The sequence below is a fragment of the Ochotona princeps genome, chromosome 2, assembly GCF_030435755.1.
Source record: "Ochotona princeps isolate mOchPri1 chromosome 2, mOchPri1.hap1, whole genome shotgun sequence".
In the NCBI taxonomy this organism is placed as follows: Eukaryota; Metazoa; Chordata; class Mammalia; order Lagomorpha; family Ochotonidae; genus Ochotona; species Ochotona princeps.
The window spans coordinates 128,255,450-128,280,134 of NC_080833.1; the positions used below are offsets into that span (position 1 = coordinate 128,255,450).

A 24,685-nucleotide genomic window follows, 5' to 3' on the forward strand; every position below is an offset into this window, starting at 1 on the left:
CTGCCCTGCGCATGAGGCCAACAGTTGGTCTACACAGCAGTTTGGTGCACCTGTGTTGGGGTAGGTCACACAGGCCTGGGAAGCCCCAGAAGGCACACCCCTGTACAGGGTTGTGGGGCTCTCGATGCTCTATCATTGGTGCAGGAAGTTCTGTTCCCCACCCCCACACCTGAGGGGACCCCAAGGAGTGCCCTGCCCAGCAACTCCCTACCCTACCCCCTAGGCAGAGCTCCACTGAGAAGTGGCCACCCACAGTGCACATCTCCTCAGTGACTGCTCATCCCAGCTGTGCTGAGGCCATAGCAGGGTTGCGATGACAACCAGCTGGGAAGTGGCAGGGACAGAGATGAACCATGATCCACATCCGTAGGTTGGGGGAGCAGGCAGGCCCTTGACATGAATTGTATGATGGAGGCTTTTAGCAGCTGCAGCAGACATGCGACTCTGCTTCCCCGATCTCTTGCAGGCAGATCTGTGCCAAGCACATTCAGGGCCCACGCCGAGAGCACACGGCCCAAAAGGCACAGCCTTGCTCTACCAGCTATGCAGCGGCTGGCCGTGTATAGGCCATGCATGGAACCTCTGTTCCCCTCTCTGTGGCAAAGGATGAGAAAGTACCCATGCCTTTGTGTCTCTGCATGTCCTCCACAAGGCATGGGCCAGACTCATGGGGTGCAGTTCCTGGCACCCCAGCTCACCCAGCCCTGGGTCCTCAGGAGGTGGGTGAGGGCATGGATGATCTGGGTTGGCAGGGAAGAGCAGTCAGGGTGGCAGAAATTTCCCAAGTGGGCAGGGCAACCAGACCCCTCTGTCTGACACAGCAGCAGCCGATGTGCCTGCCCGCCTGCTTGGGGGCTGAGCCATGCGGCAGATGCACCCAGAGCCAGAAGGAGGGCACAGCTCCAGGTGGGTGGCCGAGGATCTCACACAGACAGGGCAGAACACTGCTGCCTAGCAACAAGCCAGCCGGGGTAGGGCAGGGCCTAGGTCCTGCTCTGGGTCCTGCTCTGGGTCGTGCAGATGGCAGAAGCAGGTAGACGAACATTCCTGAATGGCCTGCGTGGCTCCACATTGTGAGGATTTGTCTAGCTCCTCCCTGGGCCTGGGCTGCTCAGTTGGCCGCACAGTTGTCACCCATTCCCGGGACTCACAGACCTTCCCCCACAAAACCCAGGGCGCAGGCAGCAAGGAGTGAGCTGAGCAGGACATGAATGGCCCTGAGGGTCACTGCAGAGTAGGGAACCCTCCCAGTCAGGACCCACAGTCAGGCTCCCCATCCCACAGCAGTGATGGGGCATGGCCTGGGGATCATGGCCAAGGTCCAGCGTGGAGTCTAGCTCCCAGCCCTGTGGCCGCAGCAAGCCGCCTCCTCTTTCTGAGTCTGTTCCCCTTGGGTAAAGCCAGTGTCTCCAAAGCACCCTCCCAGCTGGCTACTCCTAGAGGACTAAGGATTCCCCACGGAGGTGGGCTGGCCCTAGGCCACCCACGGGCCTCTGGGGGCCCGGTTGCCTGGCCAGACAAGCAGCATCAGAGCTGCAGGAAAGGGGCAGCCCACCAGAATTCTGGCCATGGATTTGTATCAGCACCCCTCCCACCACCGCTGCTGGTCTATTCTTCCAGGCTCACCCCACATAAGAGACACGACCAAGGCTGCTCACCAAAGTGCAGGCCAAACAACCCCAAGCAGAGCCAGCCTGGCCACTCACTGGCTGCCCAGTCCTGCCAGGTCTTTCAACTTCACTGGAGTTCCCAAGGGACCAGCCAGGTCCACCTATGGTGACAGGAGGAAGGTAACACACCTCCCTCTGCTGCCCCCTGCATCTGGCCACTTAGAGGCCAAGGACAAACGACAGGCAGTGTGTAGTGGCCGCCCAGAGCCAGCCCTAAGCTTGGCTGCTCTGAGCGATCTGTGCCCCTGAGGCTCCACTCCGCAGTGCCACCCCAGCACGGATCTCCATCCTACTCTCAACACAGCCACCGCCACTAGAGCTGGGTCCACGCGGGACTCCTGCTCAGAGGGATAAGGTCCCACATCTGAACCCTTCTATAAAATGGGGTGTGTGATGCTCCGGATCTCGGCGTCCCCTCCCCATGCTGGCAGTCTGGAGGTTTCTGTAGCCCCTCCCCATGCTGGCAGCGTGGAATCTCAGCCACCAACCAGGTGACTGAGCAGGAGGCAGGAGGATGTGCTGCCAACAGCCGGTAGACAGGAAGTGCTTAACAGGTGACCATTGCTATGGCCTTTTGTTCAGCACAGGGGGCCTTTGGAGATTCCCTGACACTCCTGTGTAGCAGAGAAAGGCTTTAGTCAAATGACGCCTATCACCAACTCCGTATTTGAGCAGGTGCACCTGGGAGACATCCAGTCTCCTCTCCATCGCCCAATGGTCGGGGAGGCCCATTATATTTCCCCTGCACCGTGAAATCTGACTGAGAACACTCCAAAGTCCAAGTTCAAAGTCCCCACCTAGTGTGAACTGGCACGAGAGCCCTGGGGCAGGAGCAGCATCCCCCCTTCGGTCACCCCTGCACCCACCTCCAGCTTCTGCTTGATGTCTGCTCCTAGCAGATCCCACACGTCCTCGTTGTAGATCTCCAGGTAGGAGGCCCGCACCAGGAACTTGGTGTTCTCTGCACACTGCAGGGTTGGGAAGCACAGACAGGACTGAGCTCCAAGCCACTGGCTGCCCAGCCCGCCCTGGACTACAGTCCTCTGCAGCCAGGGAGCGGGAGAGGCCAGGCTGGGAGGAGGCCCCACCCTGCCTCTTCCTCCTTGCCACTCCAGCCCAGGGACTCCAGGCCTCTCCAAGCTGCATTTTATCCACCTGCTATGCCCAAGGTTCCAGCCATATGCCTCAGGGACAAGAATAAAGTCCTCCCTGGGGTCAGATGAGACTCGAGCCAGCCCCAGCCCCCAGCTGCTCCCTCTCAGGCCAGGCTCTGCCATCTCCCATTGGGGGCCTTGCTACCCAGTGCCACCCATGGCCCCCCACAGCCCGGGCACTGGGAAGGACTTGTCTCAGCCATCGGGGTCTCCAAGTCTCAGCCTCCCCCATCTCAGAAATGGGCTCTAAGTTACACCTTGGTTCTGTCTCGAAGCTTGGTGACATCATTAGGCAAAGAGCTCCCCACACAGGCTTGGACAGTAGCAATGACTTAATCCAAACAGAAGCTCAAGACAGGTCCAAGCCAGGGCCACCGGGTGTTTGGCACCAACATCACCAATATCCTAGGGTGAGCTTGTCTCTACCAGCTGGCCAGAAAACAGTACCAACCCTGCAGCTGTGGGCCTGCAAGGCGGGCCTCTGACAGGGCAGCCTCCCAAACCCTCCACCCAAGGCTGTACCTGCACACTCTCAAACAGGTGCTCAAAGGCCCTGGGAATGATGCCCCGCTGGGAGGGCGGGTCCGGCAGGCCCTGCATAGTGAAGGACTTTCTGCTGCCCGCCAGGCCATAGGCAAAGATGGTGCCATTGTAGCCCTCGGTGACACCCTGCGTGGGAGGAAACCCAAGTTGGTGCTCAGCAGGGGTCCAGGGCAGGGTCAAGGTGGATGGTGAGGCTACCCCCACTAGACTGGGGCCCTCCCTGGGCCTCCTGCACAACAGCCCTGGCTGCAGTAGAGACTAGGAGAGCTCAGAGAGTTGAAGCCTGAGGCTCCCCTACCTGCTAATGCACACAGCCCAGCCCTTGCCATGCTGACCATCTGGGGAGTGAACCAGTGCATGGAAGATCTCTTTGTTTCTTTCACTCTGCCTTTCAAATAAATCAAATAAATCTTTAAAAAAAAAAAAAGCAAGCAAGCATTTGGGCTCTACCCTGCCAGGGTGTGCTGGGAAGGAGAGGGAGGAACTGACCCCTTGGAGAGTGACAAGCCTGCTGGGGGATATGGCCCAGGGCATTCATGTCCCTTCTGCACTTTTGGCCCTGTGCCCATGGCCAGGTCTGCCCCAGTGTGCCCATCTGTAATAAGGGCAGAGAACACCTGCTGTTGGGCCTACCATACTGAGTCACACTGCAGCAGCACCCGAGAGCAGGCACACAGGGTGCTCGCTCAGTGTCCCCCTGGACTGTGGGGGCAGGACAAGCATCATTGACTCCTGTAGCAGGCAGTGTGGCTGCAAGTAATGATAGGCACTGCACAAAGAGAGGTGGCCAAGAGGGAAAGGGGGCGGGGAGGGGAGGCAAGAACTTGGCAAAGTCTCCCAGGGGCATCAGTAACCAAAAGGGAGGTATGGGTTCCCACAGGGCTGCAGGTACAAGACTCACACCAGGTCACAGGGGAGCTGAGCACGGATGGAGAGGTGCGAACTGAGAGCAGGTGCGGGGAAGGATGGAGAGGGGACGAGGCTGCCCAGGAAAATGGGGGCGAACCAGCCCATCTCCTGGACTTTCTTTACTTAGCCAGCATCTGTCCACCCGCCATTCACACAGCACATGAGGTCACACATTCTAGAATTTACCACGGAACAGAGTGTTGGAATGTGGACCTGGAGGGCTGCTGCCATGCCCCAGGACCCCGTATGACACCCCAGGCCCATCATGTGGACAGAATGGGGTGTGCCCATCCCAAGGAGACTAAGGTCACCGTTCCCAGCTGTCCACAGGATAGGTAAGCATGCACTCTTACCCGCAGAAGCTGGGACTCGGGAGTGGACAGCTGCAGGGCAGGAGCAGGAGACCACTTGTCCACAAGCACACTTCTAAAGCCCTGTGGCTAGAGCAGGTGCACTGGAAGCTCAGGAGCCTCATCCCAGGAAACTTGTGTGGTCCTGACACTTAGCTGGAGGACTGTGGCCTCACCCACATACGGGGAGGGGTCCTAGTGGCACTGACAGGCTGCCCCACCTACTCAAGCAGCCCCCACAAGGGACACCCATGTTACTAAGAAACTGAACTTTCAATTAAATTTTTTTTAAGATTTATTCATTTTATTACAGTCAGAAATACACAGAGGAGGAGAGACAGAGAGGAAGATCTTGCATCCGATGATTCACTCCCCAAGTGAGCCGCAACGGGCCGGTGCGCGCCAATCCGAAGCCAGGAACCAGGAACCTCTTCCAGGTCTCCCACGCGGTGCAGTGTCCCAATGCATTGGGCCGTGCTTGACTGCTTTCCCAGGCCACAAGCAGGGAGCTGGATGGGAAGTGGAGCTGCTGGGATCAGAACCGGCACCCATATGGGATCCAGGGGCGTTCAAGGCGAGGACTTTAGCTGCTAGGCCACGCCGCCAGGCCCAATTAATTTAGATTTTAAAGCCTAAGCACTATCAAATAGCCTTCCAGGAGCCACAGTTTCACTGCTGTATTAATGTATTTAATTCAGCTGAAGGGCCCAGAGGGAGAGGGGGTTAGACATCAGACAAGTTCCCCTTCACTGCTTCGCTCTCCAGAGGGCCACAACAGTCAGGATCCAGAAACTTAACAAAGGATGGCTGGCACCTGCTCCTTCCAGAATGCAGGTCGGCAGACAGTGGAACAGGAAGGAGTGCCAATATCGGGTATGGTGACGCCAAGCAGCACCCTCACTACTACACCAAACGCCCACCTGCAATTCAACTTCTGGGGCATTAGCATAAAACATACACTGGATTTTACATAGTATGAACAAAGGATGTAAGAGATTTCACTAACATTATGCAATGAAAATAATACCCATTTACATCTTAGGGAAGCAATATATTGTTAATATGAGCTGGAATAGTCGAATCTGTTTCCTTTCACTTCACAAAATGTGGCTCACTTGGCATTCGTACCGGAAGACTTGGCTGGAGAGCTGTGCCAGGCAGCACAGCAGCTGCTAGCCACAAGGGGTTAGTTAAATTTGATCTTTCAGCTTAGAAACAGACAGGAAATGGTCAGCGGGGATGCACTTAGAACTCACTGGGTGGGACACAAAGATTAGTCACTCCTCACTGGGGTACTGAAGATTTCTCTGCACACCCCTCCTAACACTGTTCACCTAAACTGTTGACATATGTCTTGTTAGAGTTGTGGAGTTAGACTACCCGAAAAACAGCCACGTTCAGCAAAATCATGCTTCAACGCTATGAACTGCTAAATACTAAAATTAAAATAGACATGAGACAGCTGAATAGTAATCTATACCTATTTTAAGGTGTATAGATCCCGGCTGTATATAAACTAATAATTGAAATGTCAATGTAGAAGTCACAGGATGTGGTTCAGAACTTGCATTCTTTTTTCTTCTCTTTTAACATATTGGATACCCAATACCATGTCAACTAATTCCATAACGTTATAAATTGTTACTGATGTAATGGCGGGGCTTTTAATTGATTGGGATGATACTCTGCCAGCTTTACCTCCAGACCAGAGATGGTCTCCCCAAGAAAACATTGAACTTATCTGGACAGCAAGATGCTGAACTTTACACTTGGTAGATACTTGCAATGAAAGAATCTCAACTGAATTTGAACTGTGGTAATGCAACAAGGTGGAGGAATCCACCATGGCAGGGGGGGACTCAGTGCCTATAAAACTGTGTCACATAATGCAATGTAACCAATAAAACATAAATTGATTATTTTGTTGTGGGCTGTGGAGCTGATTTACATTGCTTTAGCTGAGCACTCAGGAATCAGGCCTAAGGCAGTAGCACCTGGCCTTTGCAGACTCATTGACGTCCTATTGTCCTGTTAATGGACTTGGGGGGAAGAGGAGATAATATGTAGCAAAGAGGCTTTGGAGCAGATGGCTCCCAGCACTTCTACCACCACCATGGTCTCCGTGTGCTTTTCACTTGGACATTCCCCGTGCCTACTATGCCAGCTCAGCGGAAGAATTCTAATCTGTCCAGGCATTTTCATTATTGTGAGACTGGCTTTTTACACAATGTGAACTTAAAAGGGCCTTCTATTATTCCTACTGTTTTGGGTGTCCCCATTGACCTAATGCTAATCAAGGGACCTGTGTTTAGGGTTTCGTCCTCTCCTTAACCTTTAGGTTCTCCTTTTCTTTGTGATACAAGATTAGGTTGTAGGATAAGGATTGTAGCAGGAATTCCTATTGTTTTTGGATAAAGCAGATGGCATGGTTGTCCTTAGAAACACCCACTTGACCATGACGTGGAAAGTCTGAGCCAGAGTTTAACTGATTCTGTATAAATAAAGCAGACGGCTTTATTGCCGTGTCCACTATCATCATGGAATCCTAGTGGTCCGTCTCTTTCTTTCTGCGCCTCGTCCACGCACCCTTCCCGAGTTCCGAAACCCAGGCTGGAGCTGGACTCCGGCAAGTGGCGCCCAACGTGAGTGGCTCGACGAAGGTAGGTCTTTTCTTTCTCTTTGCGGCGTGGACAGGACTTCACCCAGGGCGCTGCAGGCCCGCTGACAGAAGGTCAGGTTAGGAGGGGTGAATAGTCAGAACTTATATTGAGAAGTCGTGTACCCTCTGTGCTGTAAAAATGGGCCAGAGCGATTCTAGTGAAAGAAGTTTATATGCTGATATTATTAAACATACCTTGCATAGGAAGAGCATTAAAGTTAGCAGAAAGCAACTGTTGGAATTTTTACAATTTGTGCAAAATGTTAGCCCGTGGTTTATTGAGCAGGGCACTTTAGACTTACACACATGGGATCAGGTAGGGAATGATATGAAAAGGTGGTATCGGAGTAATGGAAGAGTGGGCATGCCATCCTCTGCATATGCCATCTGGAATGCTCTAAGGCAGGCATTAGATGTGGGACTCGAGCCTTATCCCGCACCTTCATCTCAGTGGAGAGAACATACTCCCCTTATTGATCCTGAGAAGGGAGGCTTAGGCCTTGGTTATGGCTCAATAGAAAGTGTCTGTCCTGAAGATAATGTAAAATATTGTAAAACTGACCAGGAAGGTTTAACAGATGAAGAAGATTTTTTTAAACCAGAAATATTTGAACCAGGAGTTAGAGATTGTGAAAAGGGGCAAATGGCTGAATTACATGATAAAAGGTCTCCTGCTGTTAATCACAAGCCTTCAAGGTATTCAGCTAAGCATTCCAAGCCGTTTCCTGATAGACTAGATATAGCAAAGATTGGTTTTAAAGGAGCAATGCAGCAAGCTCATAAGGAAGGCGATTTTTTCTGTTTTCCTGTGATTTACAAATGGGATGAACCTGAATGGGAACCGTTGCCTTATAAGCTTATTAAAGAACTAAAGCATGCTATCTCAGACTACGGACCAAACTCCCCGTACAGTATGGCAATGGTGGAGAGCTTAGGAGCAAAGTGGATGACTCCGTATGATTGGTTTCAGACTGCCAAGGCTTGTCTCACAGGAGGAGACTTCCTTGTGTGGAAAATGGAGTATGAGGAATTAGCAAAGGCAGAAGTAAAGTCTCAGGGATCTGTGAGGTGTGGCAAACCTTCTTTTACCTTAGACATGCTTTTAGGACAGGGCACTCATCTTGGCATTTCAGAACAACTTACTCTGCCTAAGGAGACTCTACAGCTTATCTCCTCCCTGGCATTGGGAGCATGGAAACGCCTGCCACCTCCAGGTCAAAAGTCTTCAGGTTTTATAAATGTTAAACAGAAAGCTGAGGAGCCTTTTGAAGATTTTGTAGCTCGACTCACAGAAGCGGTGAGCCGAACAGTAATTAACAGTACAGCTACAGATCTTATAGTTAAACAGTTAGCTTTTGAAAATGCTACTCCAACTTGCCAAACCTTAATTCAGCCAGTGAGAAGGAAAGGAAAGTTGTCAGACTATGTTCGAGCTTGTGCCGAGGTAACTCCATCTTACATTCAAGGGTTAACTATTGCTGCAGCTCTTCAAGGTCAAACTGCGATTCAGATTTTAAAGAACATAAGAGGCAATCAAAGACGTAGAAAAAGAAACAATTGCTATTCTTGTGGTGGAGTAGGGCATTTTAGCCACAGTTGTCCTGCCAGAAACTCATCTCAAAATTTCAAACAGGAAGAAACTTATAGGGACATTGCTAGACCCAATTTAAATATTCCTCACACTGTCTGTCCACGGTGTGAGAAGGGATTTCATTGGCAGAAGGCTTGTCAGTCTAAATTCCACAAGAATGGAACAGTTCTATTGCCTCGCAGTCGATCTAAATTGAGTAATCAGTCTGTACAGGGTCAGAAGCAGGGAAGCGGGAGGGCCCAGTCCTGGGCCCCCCAAGTAATGGGGTCATGTATGGATATTGTCTCTGAAAGGTACAAAACTAAAATGTTGAGTGCTACCTTAAGCAATGGGTTAAAGCAAAATAGACTAAAGCAAAATAGATTTAAATGTCATAATTGTATGAAACCCAGCCACCTTCCAAAGCAATGCCGAACAGCATCTCTTTTAGCTCAAAAATGTGGCACCTATACTGCTAAGGATCATTGGGCAAAAGTATGTAAATTTAAATCTAAAATTGATGATAATGGCCAGCGCCTGTGGTCAGGAAACTCGTGGCGGGGCCAGTCTTGGGCCTTGAACAATCAGAGGTTTGAAAGACAGCATTATCTTACCCAAGCTGTGCCTGTAGAAGAGTAACAGACTTAAAACCTGATATTGATTGTGGATATGCTAATTAAAAGTTGGTATTTTTATTGGCAATTAATTATACTACCAACTGGATGCTTGTGGCAACAAGGTCATTAGAGTGGCTCCATTTCTTTTCATGTATAAAAAATTATTACTTCTTATTGTGCTTTGAGCTCCACCTTAATTACAAAGAGCTGTCATAAGAATAAGGAGCTTTTTTGGCAAAGATGTAAATAATTATTCCTTATAGCTCTAAACAGCTTACTTTTTTTAATACCCAAGGTTGAGATAAGACAAATAGCACTCTTAACCCTGGTAGATTCAATTTCAAACCAGTTAGCTGAAAATCCTCTCTTACATTTTGTTAAAAGTCATTTGGTTATATTTCAAAAGATTCGTTTCTTAACTCCTTTGTTTTTAACCTTTTTTGTTTCTTTAACCTGTTTCTTTAGTCTTTACAGATGGTCATATAACAAAACAACTTCTTTAATCATAGATTTTGAAAACGTCCTTACAGGCCAATGGGAAGGACATGGTCTCCTCGTAACTTTTGGAGGAGGGAATGCTTTCTTTTTCCACAGAGCTTGGACTTGCTGACTAGGGCTCTAGATCTTATCCAATTTACATTTCCACCCCCCTGCCATTTCACAGCAAGCATCTTCTACAGAAGTTCCTCCTCCTGCCCAGCAACTTCAGGGTTAAATTCTCTTCTCTTCAGCAGGTATTTTGTTTTAATTCCTTTGTCAAGCATTCCTCCATCCTTTTTTAGCCAAGAGCAGAGTGATGGGAGATAAACTAAACTGGGTCCCCAGAAGAACACCTAGCCTCTTGTACTTCATAAACAATGTTTTTTCATAATTAACATCTCTTTTCTAACTATTAAACTTTTATATTGAATTTTTGAATTTTATGAATATAACTCTTAAAGTATTGTTTAAGGCATTGCTTTAAAAATGTAGTAACATTTACACAGCCTAAATTAGCATAAAAGTAACATCTAATCCACTCTTGAATTTTTCCAGGTATGGAATGTACCCGTGCTTTTATCTGCTAGTTTTTAATTTAGACCTATAGTCTTTAAAATACTGTTTGCAGCATTTTCTAAAATATTCATCATTGATACATGGAATTAAAATCTGATCCTCTGTCATAACAACAAAGTTTTAAACCCAAATATTATAACATCTTCTTAATTGTTTTTATATAATTAATGATTAAATTTTTCTAGTTAGCTCCAGTGAACTCCAAACCTGACCTTGCTGAAGCGTCTCAGAATATGATAAGATTCTATATTGAAGTAATCTTTGTGTTTTCTGCCTTTCAATATGCTCACATTGCTTAAGATTGATAAAAGTTATGTACTTATTTTATAGGTATTTAAAGAGATCACTTAATGCCAATAATTACATCTAATCTATATTGTGTTATATAAAGATTTTGTTTCAATTAGATGTTATAGATCTTGACATCCTTGATATGCATTTTAAAAATTCAAAAGTTTTATTTAATAGATGCAACTGAGTAAGCATTTGGATTGTATTAAAGATACTGCCAGATGCCAAGTGGGGCAAAATTTTGTCATATCAATATACTACTATAAAACAATTTTTTTTACAGAAGTTAATTCTAATTTCTGTATTTCCAAGAGTTCCAGGACAGGTAATGCTTAACAACAAAAAAGCCAGAAAAGGATAAATATTTATGGTTTCATAAATATGTCTAAGCTGTTGACTGCTTATCTCTTAGGCTAATTTAAATTGCTCAGATAACTAAAATCAAGGTCTTCAGTAATGACCAATTTTTTTTTCTCTCAGGGTTTCAGTTTAGACTGAATTATCATTGTTGACTTTTACTTAGTAATTTTCTAATGGGTACTGCTATCACCAAGCTTGGTTTATAAAGGCGCCTTAGTTAATCCTAAATTTATCTGACATGATCTCTTGTGCACTTTGTAATATTTTGAAGGCCTCAGTCAGAAGGTAGTAGCCATCCTGAGTTCTAGAGCCTGACTCGGTAGTCTGGGGAGGCCACCGTGATGATTAACACGGCCCCACTGCCAGTCCTGGCTTCCTGGCTCGCAGGATTTGCACTGACCTCTGCCTATATACAGGTACCTCATCATCCAAATTTGCTTGTCTTGAGTACTCATCTGGGACTTGAAAGGACTGGATGCAACACAACTTCTTGAGTCAGGATATGAGAAGTCATGGCTCATTAGCTATTTAAAATTGAGTGAGTGTGGTGGCCACGTATGTCTGTCTTGCTGTACGTCTTTTTGTTAAAATTGTTTGAAATTTTACTCTTATAATCCTCTATAGTTAAAAAAAAAAAAAGAGGGAGAATGTATATGTGTGTGTGTGTTTGTTTTATTGTTTGTCTTCAATGTTCCTTGAGATCAGATGAGAAATGGGTACATGATCTTAGTTTTATGCCATTTTTTCCTAGCTAGTTATTACAGAACAATTTTTAGTTGCTATTATACATTACTGCATTTGCTAGTTGGGAAATACTATACTTTTAACTAACTCTTAAAGGTTTTGTAACAAAAATTATTTAAAGAACAGATGTACTTGTCTGATATATGTTTCCTAAGCCATCTTGGTAAAATTTTTACTATAATCCATTTTCTATTCTATATTTGTAAACCATCTGAATAACCATGCAAACTTATTTTACTACAAACAACAGGATAATTCTAACCAATTTATAATTTTAAATGTCTAAAGCTCTTAGATCGTTATTGAAGCTACTTTATTGTGCTAAGCTAATATTGTTTTTTGGCTCACTTAATTTAAATCTCAGACTATCATTGAAAATGTTTTTTAGTCAGCCATATGCCTTTGCTTAAGTTCACTTATGGCCAGGTTTCTCATGTTATACTCTCATTGCCTTTTTCAATGTGTTACTTGGGTATGTGCCTTTATTTTAAGTTTATAACAAACATTGGACCTTTGGGCAAATATTCTCTAAGGCTGTTTTTTGATGGTTTTCACCTGATATTGTTACTGAGCGCGATCTATATAATTATTTTTAATTATTTTAACTTTTCCTTCACTTCTCTTATACTCCCTCTCCAAAAACTCCAAAGGGCCTCTCAGAATATGCAGTTAGATCTCCAGAGTTTATATAGGTGTGGCTAACTTATGGACCTGAAATCCCAAGGATTGCCTCTACAGCCCACTTTCCCAGAGGCCCAGAGGAAGAATAGCAAGCTAGGTACCAGGGTGCTATCTCTCCTTCTTGCCTCCCTGTGGCCATAACAACGGAAAGAGTTTCTCTAGCCTCCGTGCTACGCTTGCTGGGATCGACAGACACTTCCACCCAGAACTGTTTTAAAGGCTGAGTCTGAAGATCAACACCTGCCATGAGGACAGTCATTCGTACATCTGCTGACTACCTTCTACCACGGAAGACATCTCTGCACAGAACTCAAGCCACTTCCAAAAGGACTGTTGATAAGTAACATTCCTCCCTTACAAGATGGAGCCTTAAGCTCCTTCCAGCTTCCCTGAGATGGTTCTGTATACACTGTAATTTGTACTAGTGCATTGTTAATTGTTACTTGATGCCTGATACTTTTGGTGTCTTAAGAAGGTCCTCATATGTAATGTTAGCTGTAAATTTGCCTGAACTATGGTATTATGATACTGCTACAGTTTTCATTTTGTACAAATCTAGGAATTGCACTAATTATTCTCCTTTTCGTATTGTTCTCCGGCCCAGTCATCCTCCGTGCTATGTTGGGGTCCGTGCAGTGGATGTGGGAGACACAAGGATGTGAGGACATTGTTCCAATGAGGCAGGGCCACAAGGAACTTCCCATTGAGGCAGGGCCCAGTGGATGTCTACAGTCACCTGGATGCAGCTCCACCTTTCTTTGCTTGGATACCAGAAGCAGAAGGGTTATGTTATGTGGAAGGACCCCTTGACTGTACAGGAGACGCTTCTGAAGTGAATGACACCAAATTCCTGTGCACCCTGACAGCATGCTGGAATGGCAATTACGATTCTGCTGTTATCCTGCAGCTGCCCTGAATCCTGCCTGTGCCTGTTGGGACTGAATAAGAATAAAAGAGACTTTGGCATAACGGCGACCATCATAGCCAGTAACAAGGTCGCAGAACAGACTGCCAGAGTTATGGAACAACAGGACTTTACTGATGAACATGAGCGGGTGAGAATGCTTATGCTGTGACTGTGGGTTGATTTGTTGGAAAAGAAATAGCAGATATTGTTAGATTTTGTCTAAGCCTCCTGTACCCCATCGTATGCATTTCTGTTGTATTGTATGCATTCCTGGTGTATCATCTATGCAAGTGCAAAATGTTTTCCCAAGCCTGGGAACTGCTGTCTGCTCATTGCTACTGAGCTGTGTTGCTCCTAAGTTCATGACCTCTTGTCTCCCATTGTGCCTTTTATATATGTTTCACCTGTGAAGTGCTTTGTTTTCTCAAGCCCGGGAACTGGTGTTTGCTCATTGCTACTGAGTTGATGTCACTCCTAGCCCTGGAACAGGTTTGCCAGCCTCCCCAAGTATGGTTTGAGCAGCTGCAGCAGACAACGCGTTGAAAGGCAGCCAGTGACGGGTAAGATGGACACAGGAACGGACCGACCTAAGACAGGGACTCCGTCATGCTACGGAGATTCCCCATGACGGGTAAGGCTGTCAAACCTGAGAGTCCACAACCTAAGACAGGCGCATTCAAGTCTGCTTTAATACAGAAGGGGGAATATGTTGTGGGCTGTGGAGCTGATTTACATTGCTTTAGCTGAGCACTCAGGAATCAGGCCTAAGGCAGTAGCACCTGGCCTTTGCAGACTCATTGACGTCCTATTGTCCTGTTAATGGACTTGGGGGGAAGAGGAGATAATATGTAGCAAAGAGGCTTTGGAGCAGATGGCTCCCAGCACTTCTACCACCACCATGGTCTCCGTGTGCTTTTCACTTGGACATTCCCCGTGCCTACTATGCCAGCTCAGCGGAAGAATTCTAATCTGTCCAGGCATTTTCATTATTGTGAGACTGGCTTTTTACACAATGTGAACTTAAAAGGGCCTTCTATTATTCCTACTGTTTTGGGTGTCCCCATTGACCTAATGCTAATCAAGGGACCTGTGTTTAGGGTTTCGTCCTCTCCTTAACCTTTAGGTTCTCCTTTTCTTTGTGATACAAGATTAGGTTGTAGGATAAGGATTGTAGCAGGAATTCCTATTGTTTTTGGATAAAGCAGATGGCATGGTTGTCCTTAGAAACACCCACTTGACCATGACGTGGAAAGTCTGAGCCAGAGTTTAACTGATTCTGTATAAATAAAGCAGACGGCTTTATTGCCGTGTCCACTATCATCATGGAATCCTAGTGGTCCGTCTCTTTCTTTCTGCGCCTCGTCCACGCACCCTTCCCGAGTTCCGAAACCCAGGCTGGAGCTGGACTCCGGCATTATTTTTTTTTAAATTTGATCTTTCAGAAACCAAAACTTCTAGTTAAATTAGCATTCAGAGGGCCATCATCACAGCACAGTGCGTTAAACCGCTGCCTGCAATGTCAGTGCAAGTCCCGGCTGCTCCGCTTCCTATCCAGCTCCCTGCTAACTTGGCCTGGGAAGGCAGCAGCAGATGGCCCAAGCACCTGCACCCCTCCCACCCACGTAGGAGACCTGGGTGGATCTCCAGGATGCTGGCTTCAGCCTGGCTCAGTCCCGGCAGTTGGGGCTATTTGGGGCATTGAATCAGAGAATGGAGAAAATCTTCTCTGCCCACCCTCCCCCAACTTCCCTCTCTCCTTCCTTCTCTGTCCCTCTGCCTTTCAAATAAACAAATTAAAAAGAACAATTAAAATACAGCCCCCGGGTGGCACTCAGTGGCATCTCTCTTGCACCATGTACTTCATGGCTATCACAGGACAGTGCAGCCACTGAACACAACCACTGTCACAGAAGGTCGCTCGGCTCAGCTCCAGATCTCCATGGAGACAGCGTCTCTCCCACCAGCTGACCCCACAGACCTCCATGGGACAAGTACATCCATGGAGCAGGTCCGCATGTCAGACCTAGCATTCCTCCACAGCCCTGAAATTAGGGACCAAACAGTATCCGGGAGATCAAGGGTTAACCAACTCTTTAACTTGGGGCTGTCCTGGGACTGGGATCCTTGAGTTGACCAGGTGGTGATGGGGTGTGGTGGGGAGATGGATCAGCTGGAAGGAGGGTCCTGGGTGGGCAGCTTCCAGTTGAGGTGACACATCACCCAGTGACAAGGTCAGGAAGGGAGCCTCTATCTGAAGGAGGGGAGGAGCACGGAGGACCCAGAGGGAGTGTCCTGGGCAGAGGTTGTCCAGGCTGTCACAGGACCCCGGAGCCACCAAGACTGCCAGCCCGGCCTGCCCAGTACCACTGCTCCTAGGCTGTAAGTGCTTGTTGGCTGCCCTGCTAATAGGAGGCAGCCGGACGGGGCAGGGGTGTTGGTGCCAGGCTCAGTACCAGCCCTAATTCCTTCCATATTTCTTCAGTCTTCAGGATCCCCAGCTCTTTTGAAGACCAAACCCGCCCGGTTCCAGCCCGATTCCACGCAGAGGACCGCTCTGGGAACTGGCTGACTCCACTCAGCCTTCAGTTCACAGCCTCTGTGACACCTCTCCCAGGAAGTCCTCCTGCTCCTCCCATCCACACCTCTCCCCACCTAGATCCAGGCTTGGGAGCATCCCCGTGCTGCCAGTCCCCAGGGTTTCCCCTGCCAACTCATCACCCTGGGTCTCAACTGTTAGCTTGCTGCTGCTCCTCATTAACTTGCTAAGAACAGAGACGCTGCCCCGTGCCCACGAGCTGCAGGAGGGACCTGAAGGGCTTTCCTGTCTGCCTCCCTCTATGGGCTGGGGCTCCCTGGGCCCCCACAAATGGCTGGCCCAGGGCCATGCTCCAGGCCAAGGAGGGGACCCAAGTTCCCACAAGGCAGAACGGGATGCTTTGGGAAGCCTGAGCACCTGTGGAGCCGATGTGCTGGGGAGAGCTGGTCCTCACTTTGGTGGCCTTTGAGAACCCAATAGGGAACAAGAACTGGGTCAGGTGAGCCCCTGGGGCCCTTCTAGTTGGAGAGTGGAGTTGGGCCAAGGCACAACCTTGCTAAGTCTCAAAGCCTGGAGGAAGCTGGCCCTCATGCCTGGGGCATCATCTCTGGCTGGGGGAGCTTCAGACCATATCAGCTCATTCCAGGCTTGGACTGACTCCTGGCACAAGAGATGGGGAGCCAAGGGAACTGCTGCAGGCAACACCAGCATTCCATGTCAGAGCGCTGGTCCAGACCCAGCCCTGGCTACTCCACTGGAGCAAACCATCTCTCCTACCCTCTCTCTTTCAAATACCTGAGCCAGTGTTAAACAGAGGACAGGGTAGGAAGCAGGTTAGTTCCAGTCAAGCTCACTGGGAGAGCCTGGCCACGCTGTCCCCAGGAGTGAGATGCCAGGGTCCTTGCAGCAAGAGGCAGAGCCCCTGCTCACAGCCTTGGGGCTGCCCCCGAGCTAGGGCCAGGGCCTCCAGAAGCCAGCTTCACTCACACTACAGTCCTAGGTGGAGAGTGGCAAAGGCGAGGCTGGCCTAGGGCAGGAGGAGGGACACAGGAGGCTGGACACGGAGCATATGGGTCTTCCAGGGATCCCACGAGGCGTGGGTACCCTTGGGGGGAGTTCTCAGCCAGCAGGAACAGGAAGGGGCATTGGGCATGGCGGAGCCCAGGACGCCATCTCCTGTCTGCACACACTTCCGTTGCTGTCCACCTGTGCCCGGCTGCCCGTCCCTCGCCCACCATGAGCGCCTGGGGGCAGGGCCGTCCCTAGGAGCACCTCTACCAGCGGGTAGGGGATCTCCTTGTAGATCTGCTTGGTGAGGTGGTCCGTGTGGTAAGCGCCATTGAAGGTGAACTGCTTGAGGGGCTCCTCGGTGGCGCCCGGGTTCTGGATGAAGCACTGGCTGCGCGCAGTCCACTGTCACCACAAGGCTGGCAGTGCAGCTCCAGCTCAGCAGGTTCATGGGCCGGCAGCGCATGACCACCTTCACCGCCTCCATGGCCATGGTGCGGCCGGCGACAGCGTGGGGCAGGGGCTTGTGGCGGGGACAGGGCCGCGGGGAAGGAGGGGGCGCTCAGGACACTCACAGAGCCCGAGCCGGCACCGCCGCCACCTCCTCCAGAGCCCGGGCTCGCCCGTGCCTGGGCCTGGGCCCCAGCAGGGAAAGGGGGTGCCATGGCGGGGGGGATCCGTGCTGCAGGCACAGCCACAGGACCCGAACCCTGGAGTCACGGACTCCTGTGCGCGAGCACACACAATGCCTAGGCGTTCGCGGTTGTTTGGCAACGGCCGTGGCCTCACAGGGGGATGCAGCGCGAAGGCAGAGTGTTCTCTGCGGCCTGAGCCCCCCATCCCGCGTCTGTCATCGCCTGGAATGGTCCTGGTCCAGCACCTGATTCCAGGATGGCCCGCCACCAAGGGACCCGCAGGCTGGACTCCACTTCCTTTTCCAGAGGCCAAGAGTGCCCGCTGTCCTTTACCCACAGCTCAGCTCTGGTGTGCTTCAGTCGGTGCAGGGCAGCCCGGAGCCCAAGCCCTCCTTCCCCAGATGTCACCTCGTTTTTCCTAAACCTCATCACTTTTCAAAGCTTTAGCAGTCAAACCCTTTGGGCAGGCAGAGGCAGTCTGGCCCATCCCTTGGGGCCGGCCAGGGCAGCTGCTGGACGATACCCACAGAAAACCAGGGTGAAATCTGTGCCCCCTGCAACCCGCAGCCCAGCAAAGGAGACTGTCCCTGGAAGCCAACATCCTACAAAGTGGTTAGCGCCAAGGACCCAGCACACCTACCTGGACCCGCAGAGGGAGGCTCACACTCCCACTCCAGGAGAGGCGCCACAGGCAGCCTGGGACCAAGCTGAAACACCAAGGCTGAGGATGAGGGCCACCCAGGAGGAAGGGGAGGCCCCGGCAGCCACCCAGGCTGTGCCAAGGCCCCCTGGCATGTTACAGGAGCAGAGAGCAAGCTCCAGTAGCCAGCGCTCAAGGCACCAAGCATTGTTCCTACAGCACCTTCCCCTGAAGGTATGAAGGAGTTGGACCTGGCTGATCACACCCCCTACCCAATTCCTTCTGGAGATCCTGAGCCCATTCAGCACCAAGTGGCTGGACAGAGGTCCCACCTTTCAAAGGAGCCTGTATCAGAAGAGGGGAGGAAATGCACTTTATTTGTGTCCACACAGCTGGGCTGCCCACATGATGTAGGCTGGAAACACACACATACACACACACACACACACACACACACACACACACAGAGCTGTGCTCTGATGTTAGGACATTGAGAAGTCAGCACCTGTGGGCCAAAACTCTTGCCCTAGGTGTAACTTCTAACCAATAAAAGCTGTCACGAAGGCATCTGGGCACCTGGCCCCAGACCTTGCCAGCATGCAGCCAGACCCATTCCTCCCACGGGGGTGCTTGGGCCAACTCCAAGGTTTCATGGACTGTCTTCCCAGGCACAGGAAAGCGCAAAACCCTCTCCCTGCTAAAGGCATGTGAGACTGCGGAGGGAGGGAGGGAGGGAGGGGAGGGGGACAGGGTGTCCTCCACTGCCCATGCCCAGGGAGGGAAGGAGTTGCAGTTGAGATGCTGGGAGAGAGGCCCAGTTGCCCACTCCCATTTGACACAGATCAGGATGGCCTGTCCCAACAGAGGACACCCCAGTGGACAGCTCCCTTTTGTTACTAGATTGGTGAGACAGTGACAAGGCCACTGGCCAGAACTGCCCTGAGCGGAGCAGGAGTGGTGGCTGTCTCTGCCACCGAAGGGTGACACACCTGCTGCTTGCTAGCTTGTTGCCTCGGGAACCAAGTGTTCCGTAACTTGACCAGCACACCCGTGCTGGCCTGCCAAGTTCACTCAAAGTAGAAAGGGGGGTAACCTAGATTTGTCAGTTGTCAGCAGGACCATTACCTAGACCCATCTCCTCCACCTCATGCGGCTGGCCTGGTGAGCTGTGCTGAGTCCTGACAGCCATGCCAGCCACAAACCATAGGCATGGGTTGGCCTATGCCTCTCCAACAGCAGGGTGAGCTGGGAAGGGAGGCCTTGGTCAGGAACATTCTGGATTCTGGAAAACCCAGTCAGGGAGGGCCCCCCACCCACCCTGGCAAGCTCCTAAGCCAGGAGGAGTCAAGCAGGACGCCGGAGGCAACAAGATGACAAAGTCCCTAGGGCTGGGCGCTGCGTTCCGCCCCCTCACAGAAGCATGTCAGCAGGACACAGACTACGGGCTGGGAAGTGACAGAAGACCCACGCAAGGGACACAGCAACCAGAGGACCCGCTGGCCAGTGTAGATGAGAAGGGCAGAAGGCTGTGGAGGTTGCACCCCTAATGAGGCGCAGCCCTGGACCCCGCGGCCTCCTAGCCCAGGCCCTGCAGTTCTGCCTCCGACTTGGCATGGCTGAGGGGCCGGAGAGTCCGAGGCGGCCTGCCCTCATGGCCCAAGTCCTGTTCCTCGTAGGTGGGGTTCAGGTGGCCCATGTCCAGGGGGCTGAAGAGTCTGCGCTCGGCTCCTGAGTGGCTCTCCACCAGGGCCTCCAGGCTGGGGAAGTCGGCCAGGAGGTGCTGGCAAAGGAAGGGGTTTCAGCATGGGGGCTCCTTCCTGTGGCTTACACCCAGCGCAGCACCCTAGGGCTCAGGCGGCATGTGCTATTGGGGCAGGGCCACAAACCACTTCCTCGTGCCCTCACTACCTGTCCAGAAAAGCCCAGACAGTCCAGTCCGACCCTGGCTGACACCCAAAGGGAGACTCAGGTTGTGCGGGCTTAGGCAAGGTCATGCCCCTCTGTGTGGGTTCTCCGCTTGGCTACCCACCGGCTAGGGTATGGGGAAGCAGGATTTCTAAGAGCCAACATCCCAGCAGAAATGTGAAGTGTCATTCAGCCCAGCTCTATGCAGGGTGCCCTCTGGGAGCACCCTTTAGATTGGGGACCCTCAGTGACCACGAACCCTCCAACTTTTCCTCCAAGAGCGCTTTGCTCAGGACTGGACCAATGAGGAAGGATCGGGAGGTGAGATAAGGGGCAGGGCCAGCTTGCACTGTGATGAGGGTTAGGCCACCAATGGGGCAGAGCCAGGCCCCTCCTGCACTCACCTCCAGGCAGTAGCAGCACACACGGTTGCGGAAGACCTGGTCGGGCACCACGCCGCACAGTGTCAGCACCGACAGGCACCACTGGTCACTGGTGCCTGGCTCTGGCCACAGCAGGAAGGCTCCAAGCATGTCTCTCCGCAGCAGGGCCAGGGCACTGGGCCTGGGGGCTGGAGGGTGTGAGAGGCTGTGGGCAGGACCCCTAGTTTGGGGTAGCCTTAGGCAGTCCCCCTGAGCAATGGACGGGTCCTGGAGCTCCCCACAGCCCTGCCACCAAGGAGATCTTCTCATTATCTCATTTCACATTTAAGAAGATTCAGGGGGCCCAAGGTCTGCGGGGCTGGTGAGCTTTGTCCGTGCACAGAGATGGGTCTGGTAAGAGCGCCAGGGGGAGGGAGAGTCCGTCCCCTCACCCTATCCACACAACAGAACTAAGCATCAGACCAGACCAAACCCCACGCCCCTCCCCCAAACCTGGAGATGCCGGCGAAGGCCCAGATGTTCTCTGTCAGGCTGCCCTTGCTTTCCACCAGGCACGAGGAGCCTCCAGGACCCTGGGGCCATGCCTCCCACATGGCAAGAACTGTGGAGATACCATTCAGGGTCAGAGGAAATAGGGCCTTCCCCTTCCTACGCTAGGCCCGCCCTCCATGCAGGCCCCAGCATGCCAGATGGGTCTCCTCCCAGAGCCTCCCTGCCCTGCCTCACAGGCACATCCCACTGTGCAGCGGCACCTGTGTAAGCCCCAGGCACTCAGACTGGGTACACAGGCACAGGTACTTCCACATTTGCACAGAGGCAGCTGTCTTGAGGTGCAGCCACTGCCCTGCAGCACAACCCTTGCTGGCCATGCCCTGCGATGGACACCAGTGCGCTGGGGCAACTCACAGGCCTCACGTGCCGACAGCTGCAGCTGAGCCTCATGTGTGCAGACCTGGTAGGCCCCACAGCGGATCACCTTGCTAAGGATGGCCTTCTTGCGGACCAGCGTTGGGGAGCAGTAGGGATTCCCCAGGTGGCTGTTGCGGGTGCCCCTCAGCCCTCCAACTCTGACAGCTCCTTCTAGGGCACACAGGGAGAGGCTGTGGGAAGGCAGACTAGGCCCCAGCTACCCGGGTGCAGCCCCCAACACTCCCCCAGTTCTCTGCCTTCCTCCTGCCTGCCCCTGGCTAGGGGCACTGCAGACCCCACTGCCCACCGGCCCCTCTGCTGGCAGCCGCCGGAAGGAGACCAAGGCATGGATGTTCTGTGACAGCTGATCCCGGCCGAAGGGTTCCCACACTAGGGCCGGTGGGCCCACTGCGGGCTTTCGGGGCTCATCCCCTGTGGGGGCCTGGCAGGGCTCAGGTCATGCCCTCTCCTTAGGGTGCTGCAGGAGGTAGGTGAGCTGGAAGGAGCGGCAGAGTAACAGGTACAGGATGTGGATCTAGGACAGGCAGAAGCAGCTCCCATTGGACGGGGCACTCGGTTATCACCACGGTTGTGCACAGCCTCTCAACCAGGAGTGCTGTCTCACTCAGCCCCGGGAACCTCACCACCAGGCTCCCACCCCAGCCTCCCTCACTCAGCAGGAGCAGAGGCGGCTGCCCTGGGGATCCTGCCTTCACCCTGGAGAGGGCGCCAAGAGTTCAGGCCCTGGGTTCCAATCCTGTCCCCATTCCTCAGGAACAGCTGGGTGACCATGGCCTTCTCTATGATCCTTTGAGGAGTTCATGAAACAGCCCAGCAGAGGCCCCAGACTTGTGTGCCGACTGCAAGACATGCCACACACTGGAAGACTAAGCACCAGCTCGCGGGCAGGGGTCAGCCTGGATGCAGCGTGGAGCTGCACGCACACGGCAGCAGTGAGCAACAGCCTCAGCTTCTGCCTGCCGACCCTGGGGTCCTGGGGCTCTGCAGCTGTCTCACCTAGAGCTTCTCAGATGGCCCTGTCCTCACCACCCCAGTGGAGCATAGGCAGCCCAGCCTGGTCCGGCCTCTGCTCTCCAAGAACTCAGGCAACCATCATTAGGGACAAATGGATAGAGGGATGGGGATGGGGAGGGCGCCGCAGGAGCCTCGGGAACATGGAGGCCGAGCTTCAAGGGCAGACAGTGTAGAGACAGGACAGAGGCCACGGCACAAGCAGAGGCCTGGTGCTGGCTGCACTCCTCGAAGCCAAGCACAGGCTCTGGCCTGCAGGCCACCAGGGACCACTAAGGCCACAGACCTGCTCTCCAGAGCCTCCAAGGTGACATGTGGACAGGGGCACTGTGCCTGCAGGCAGCCATGCCCGAAAGGCCACCTGATGCCTGGCCCATCCCCTTCTCCATCCTTAGCATGACCTCCCCACCTGCCCGCCTTATGGCCCAGGCACCTATCCTGGCTGCCTGCCCACGAAGAGGTGGCAGAACAGCTTGCTGGCAGGGCTCCATGGGTTCCAGGTGATGAAGGCAAACTGGCAGTCAGCTGGGCACCAGGTAGAGGATGTGCCTCAGGGCGTGAGCCATCAGAAGCACCTGCGGGTCGGGGGGCAGGGGTGCTCATGGCCTCCATCAGGCCAGCTCCAGCCATCTGGATCTTGCTAGGGGCCGTGGCCTTGGGATGTGCCAGCCTGTGGGTGGGGTTGTGACCCAAGGGCAGAACTTGCAAGGACCACTGGGTCAGAGACAGGCCGTGGCGCAGGCCTGGGCTTGCAGCCTGGCCTCTGAGGCACATGCCAAGGGTTCAAGTCCTAGCCCTGCCATACCTCTTCCACATGCCTTGGCGTGACATGGCTCAAGTGAGGAGACACTAGTCCCTCTCAAACAGGTGGTGGGTGACACCTCACGCCGGCAGCTCAGTGCTTGATGCCAGGGCCCCATGATGTGCCTGGACCTTAGGTGATGGAGGACCACAGTCACGGGGAGCACAGCACAGTGTGACCCATGGTCAGGGTCCATTCTGTACCAGGAGAAAGAGTGGGCCGTCTCCAGCCCCAGGGTGCCAGGAGGAGGAGTGGGCATCTCTGGCCCCAGGCTCAGCAGGGCTGGGGGAGCACCTCCCTGAACCCACCCCCATGTGCACCCCAGGAGGCAGGGCTTGAGGACAGCCCCCGGGTAGATGCCCCTCCCGGAGCCCCTGAAGCTCCTACCTCACGCTCCCCACTACAGATCTCGAGTTCCTGGAGGCTGAACTTCAGGATGACAGCCTGGCAGTGGGCACAGTCCTGGGGGGAGGGTTGGCAGGAGTTAACATCACCTGCCTAGTCCAGCCTCAGGGCGCCGTGAACCCGCTCTGCCACCCCCAGGGGCCAGGGAAGAGTGGGTGGCTCCTCGCTGACCATCCCCATCAGGCCACACTGAGAATCTCCCGTGATCTCCCAGCTGCGGGATCCCGCACAGCCCCGAGGGAGGGGTCCCGGGCCAAAAGAGCTATATTCCCTGGGGACAGCTGGCCTCGGAAGGGGCCCATCCTCCCGCCAGTCGTGGCCCCCACTGGGGGCACCCCCAGCGCCTCCACCTTCAGCAGCCACAGCTGTTGCTGCACCAGCCACACACTCTCCTGGGTGTCCAGGCCGTCCACTGGGAAGGAGCCCACGTACTGCTCAGTGGTGGCGTGGCAGGGAGCAAGGAAGGTGGCAGGGGTCAGACCCAAGGCCCCTGGCCACCCTTCTCCAGATCTCCCCGACCCAGACATACTCTCTGCTCAGTCAGGCAAGCTGTGGGCTCTGCCATGTCCCTGTGGATCCCCTCCCTCACCTGTACACACACACACACACACACACACACATCCCACTCCAAAGTCACTGAGGGGAGACCCGGAAGTAGTTCCTTGACCCTCAGCCTCCCCTACCCAGACAGGGCCGCCCACATGCCAGGGCACCCAGGCTGGGCAGCCCCACCCACCTGGGCAAACTTGGTGATGCACCTGGGCCGGTACAGGGCAGGCCCGCAGTCAGAGGCCCTCCGGCCCCCTGCCCCCACCCTCTGCATGGCCTTGGGATGCCCAGCTTCAAGATGCCCGTGAATGAAGGCTGTAGGGGGCAAGGGAGGGAAGGGGAGGAGTGTGGGTTCGAGGCAGGCAAGCCG

The 24,685-nt window shown here is 52.7% G+C and overlaps 1 protein-coding gene and 1 pseudogene across 1 annotated transcript in view; both read right to left on the reverse strand.

Moving 5' to 3' along the window:
* Nucleotides 1-17,548, reverse strand: part of LOC131479621 (kinesin-like protein KIF17) — a 30,390-nt gene extending 12,842 nt beyond the window's left edge. The window contains 4 exon segments of the mRNA XM_058660975.1: nt 2,531-2,638; nt 3,347-3,493; nt 17,320-17,455; nt 17,457-17,548. Coding sequence (XP_058516958.1) covers nt 2,531-2,638; nt 3,347-3,493; nt 17,320-17,455; nt 17,457-17,548 — 483 coding nt within the window.
* A 2,281-nt stretch (nt 17,549-19,829) lies between these two features.
* On the reverse strand, nt 19,830-24,627 carry LOC101536393 (SH2 domain-containing protein 5-like; annotated as a pseudogene).
* Between the last annotated feature and the right edge of the window lie 58 nt (nt 24,628-24,685).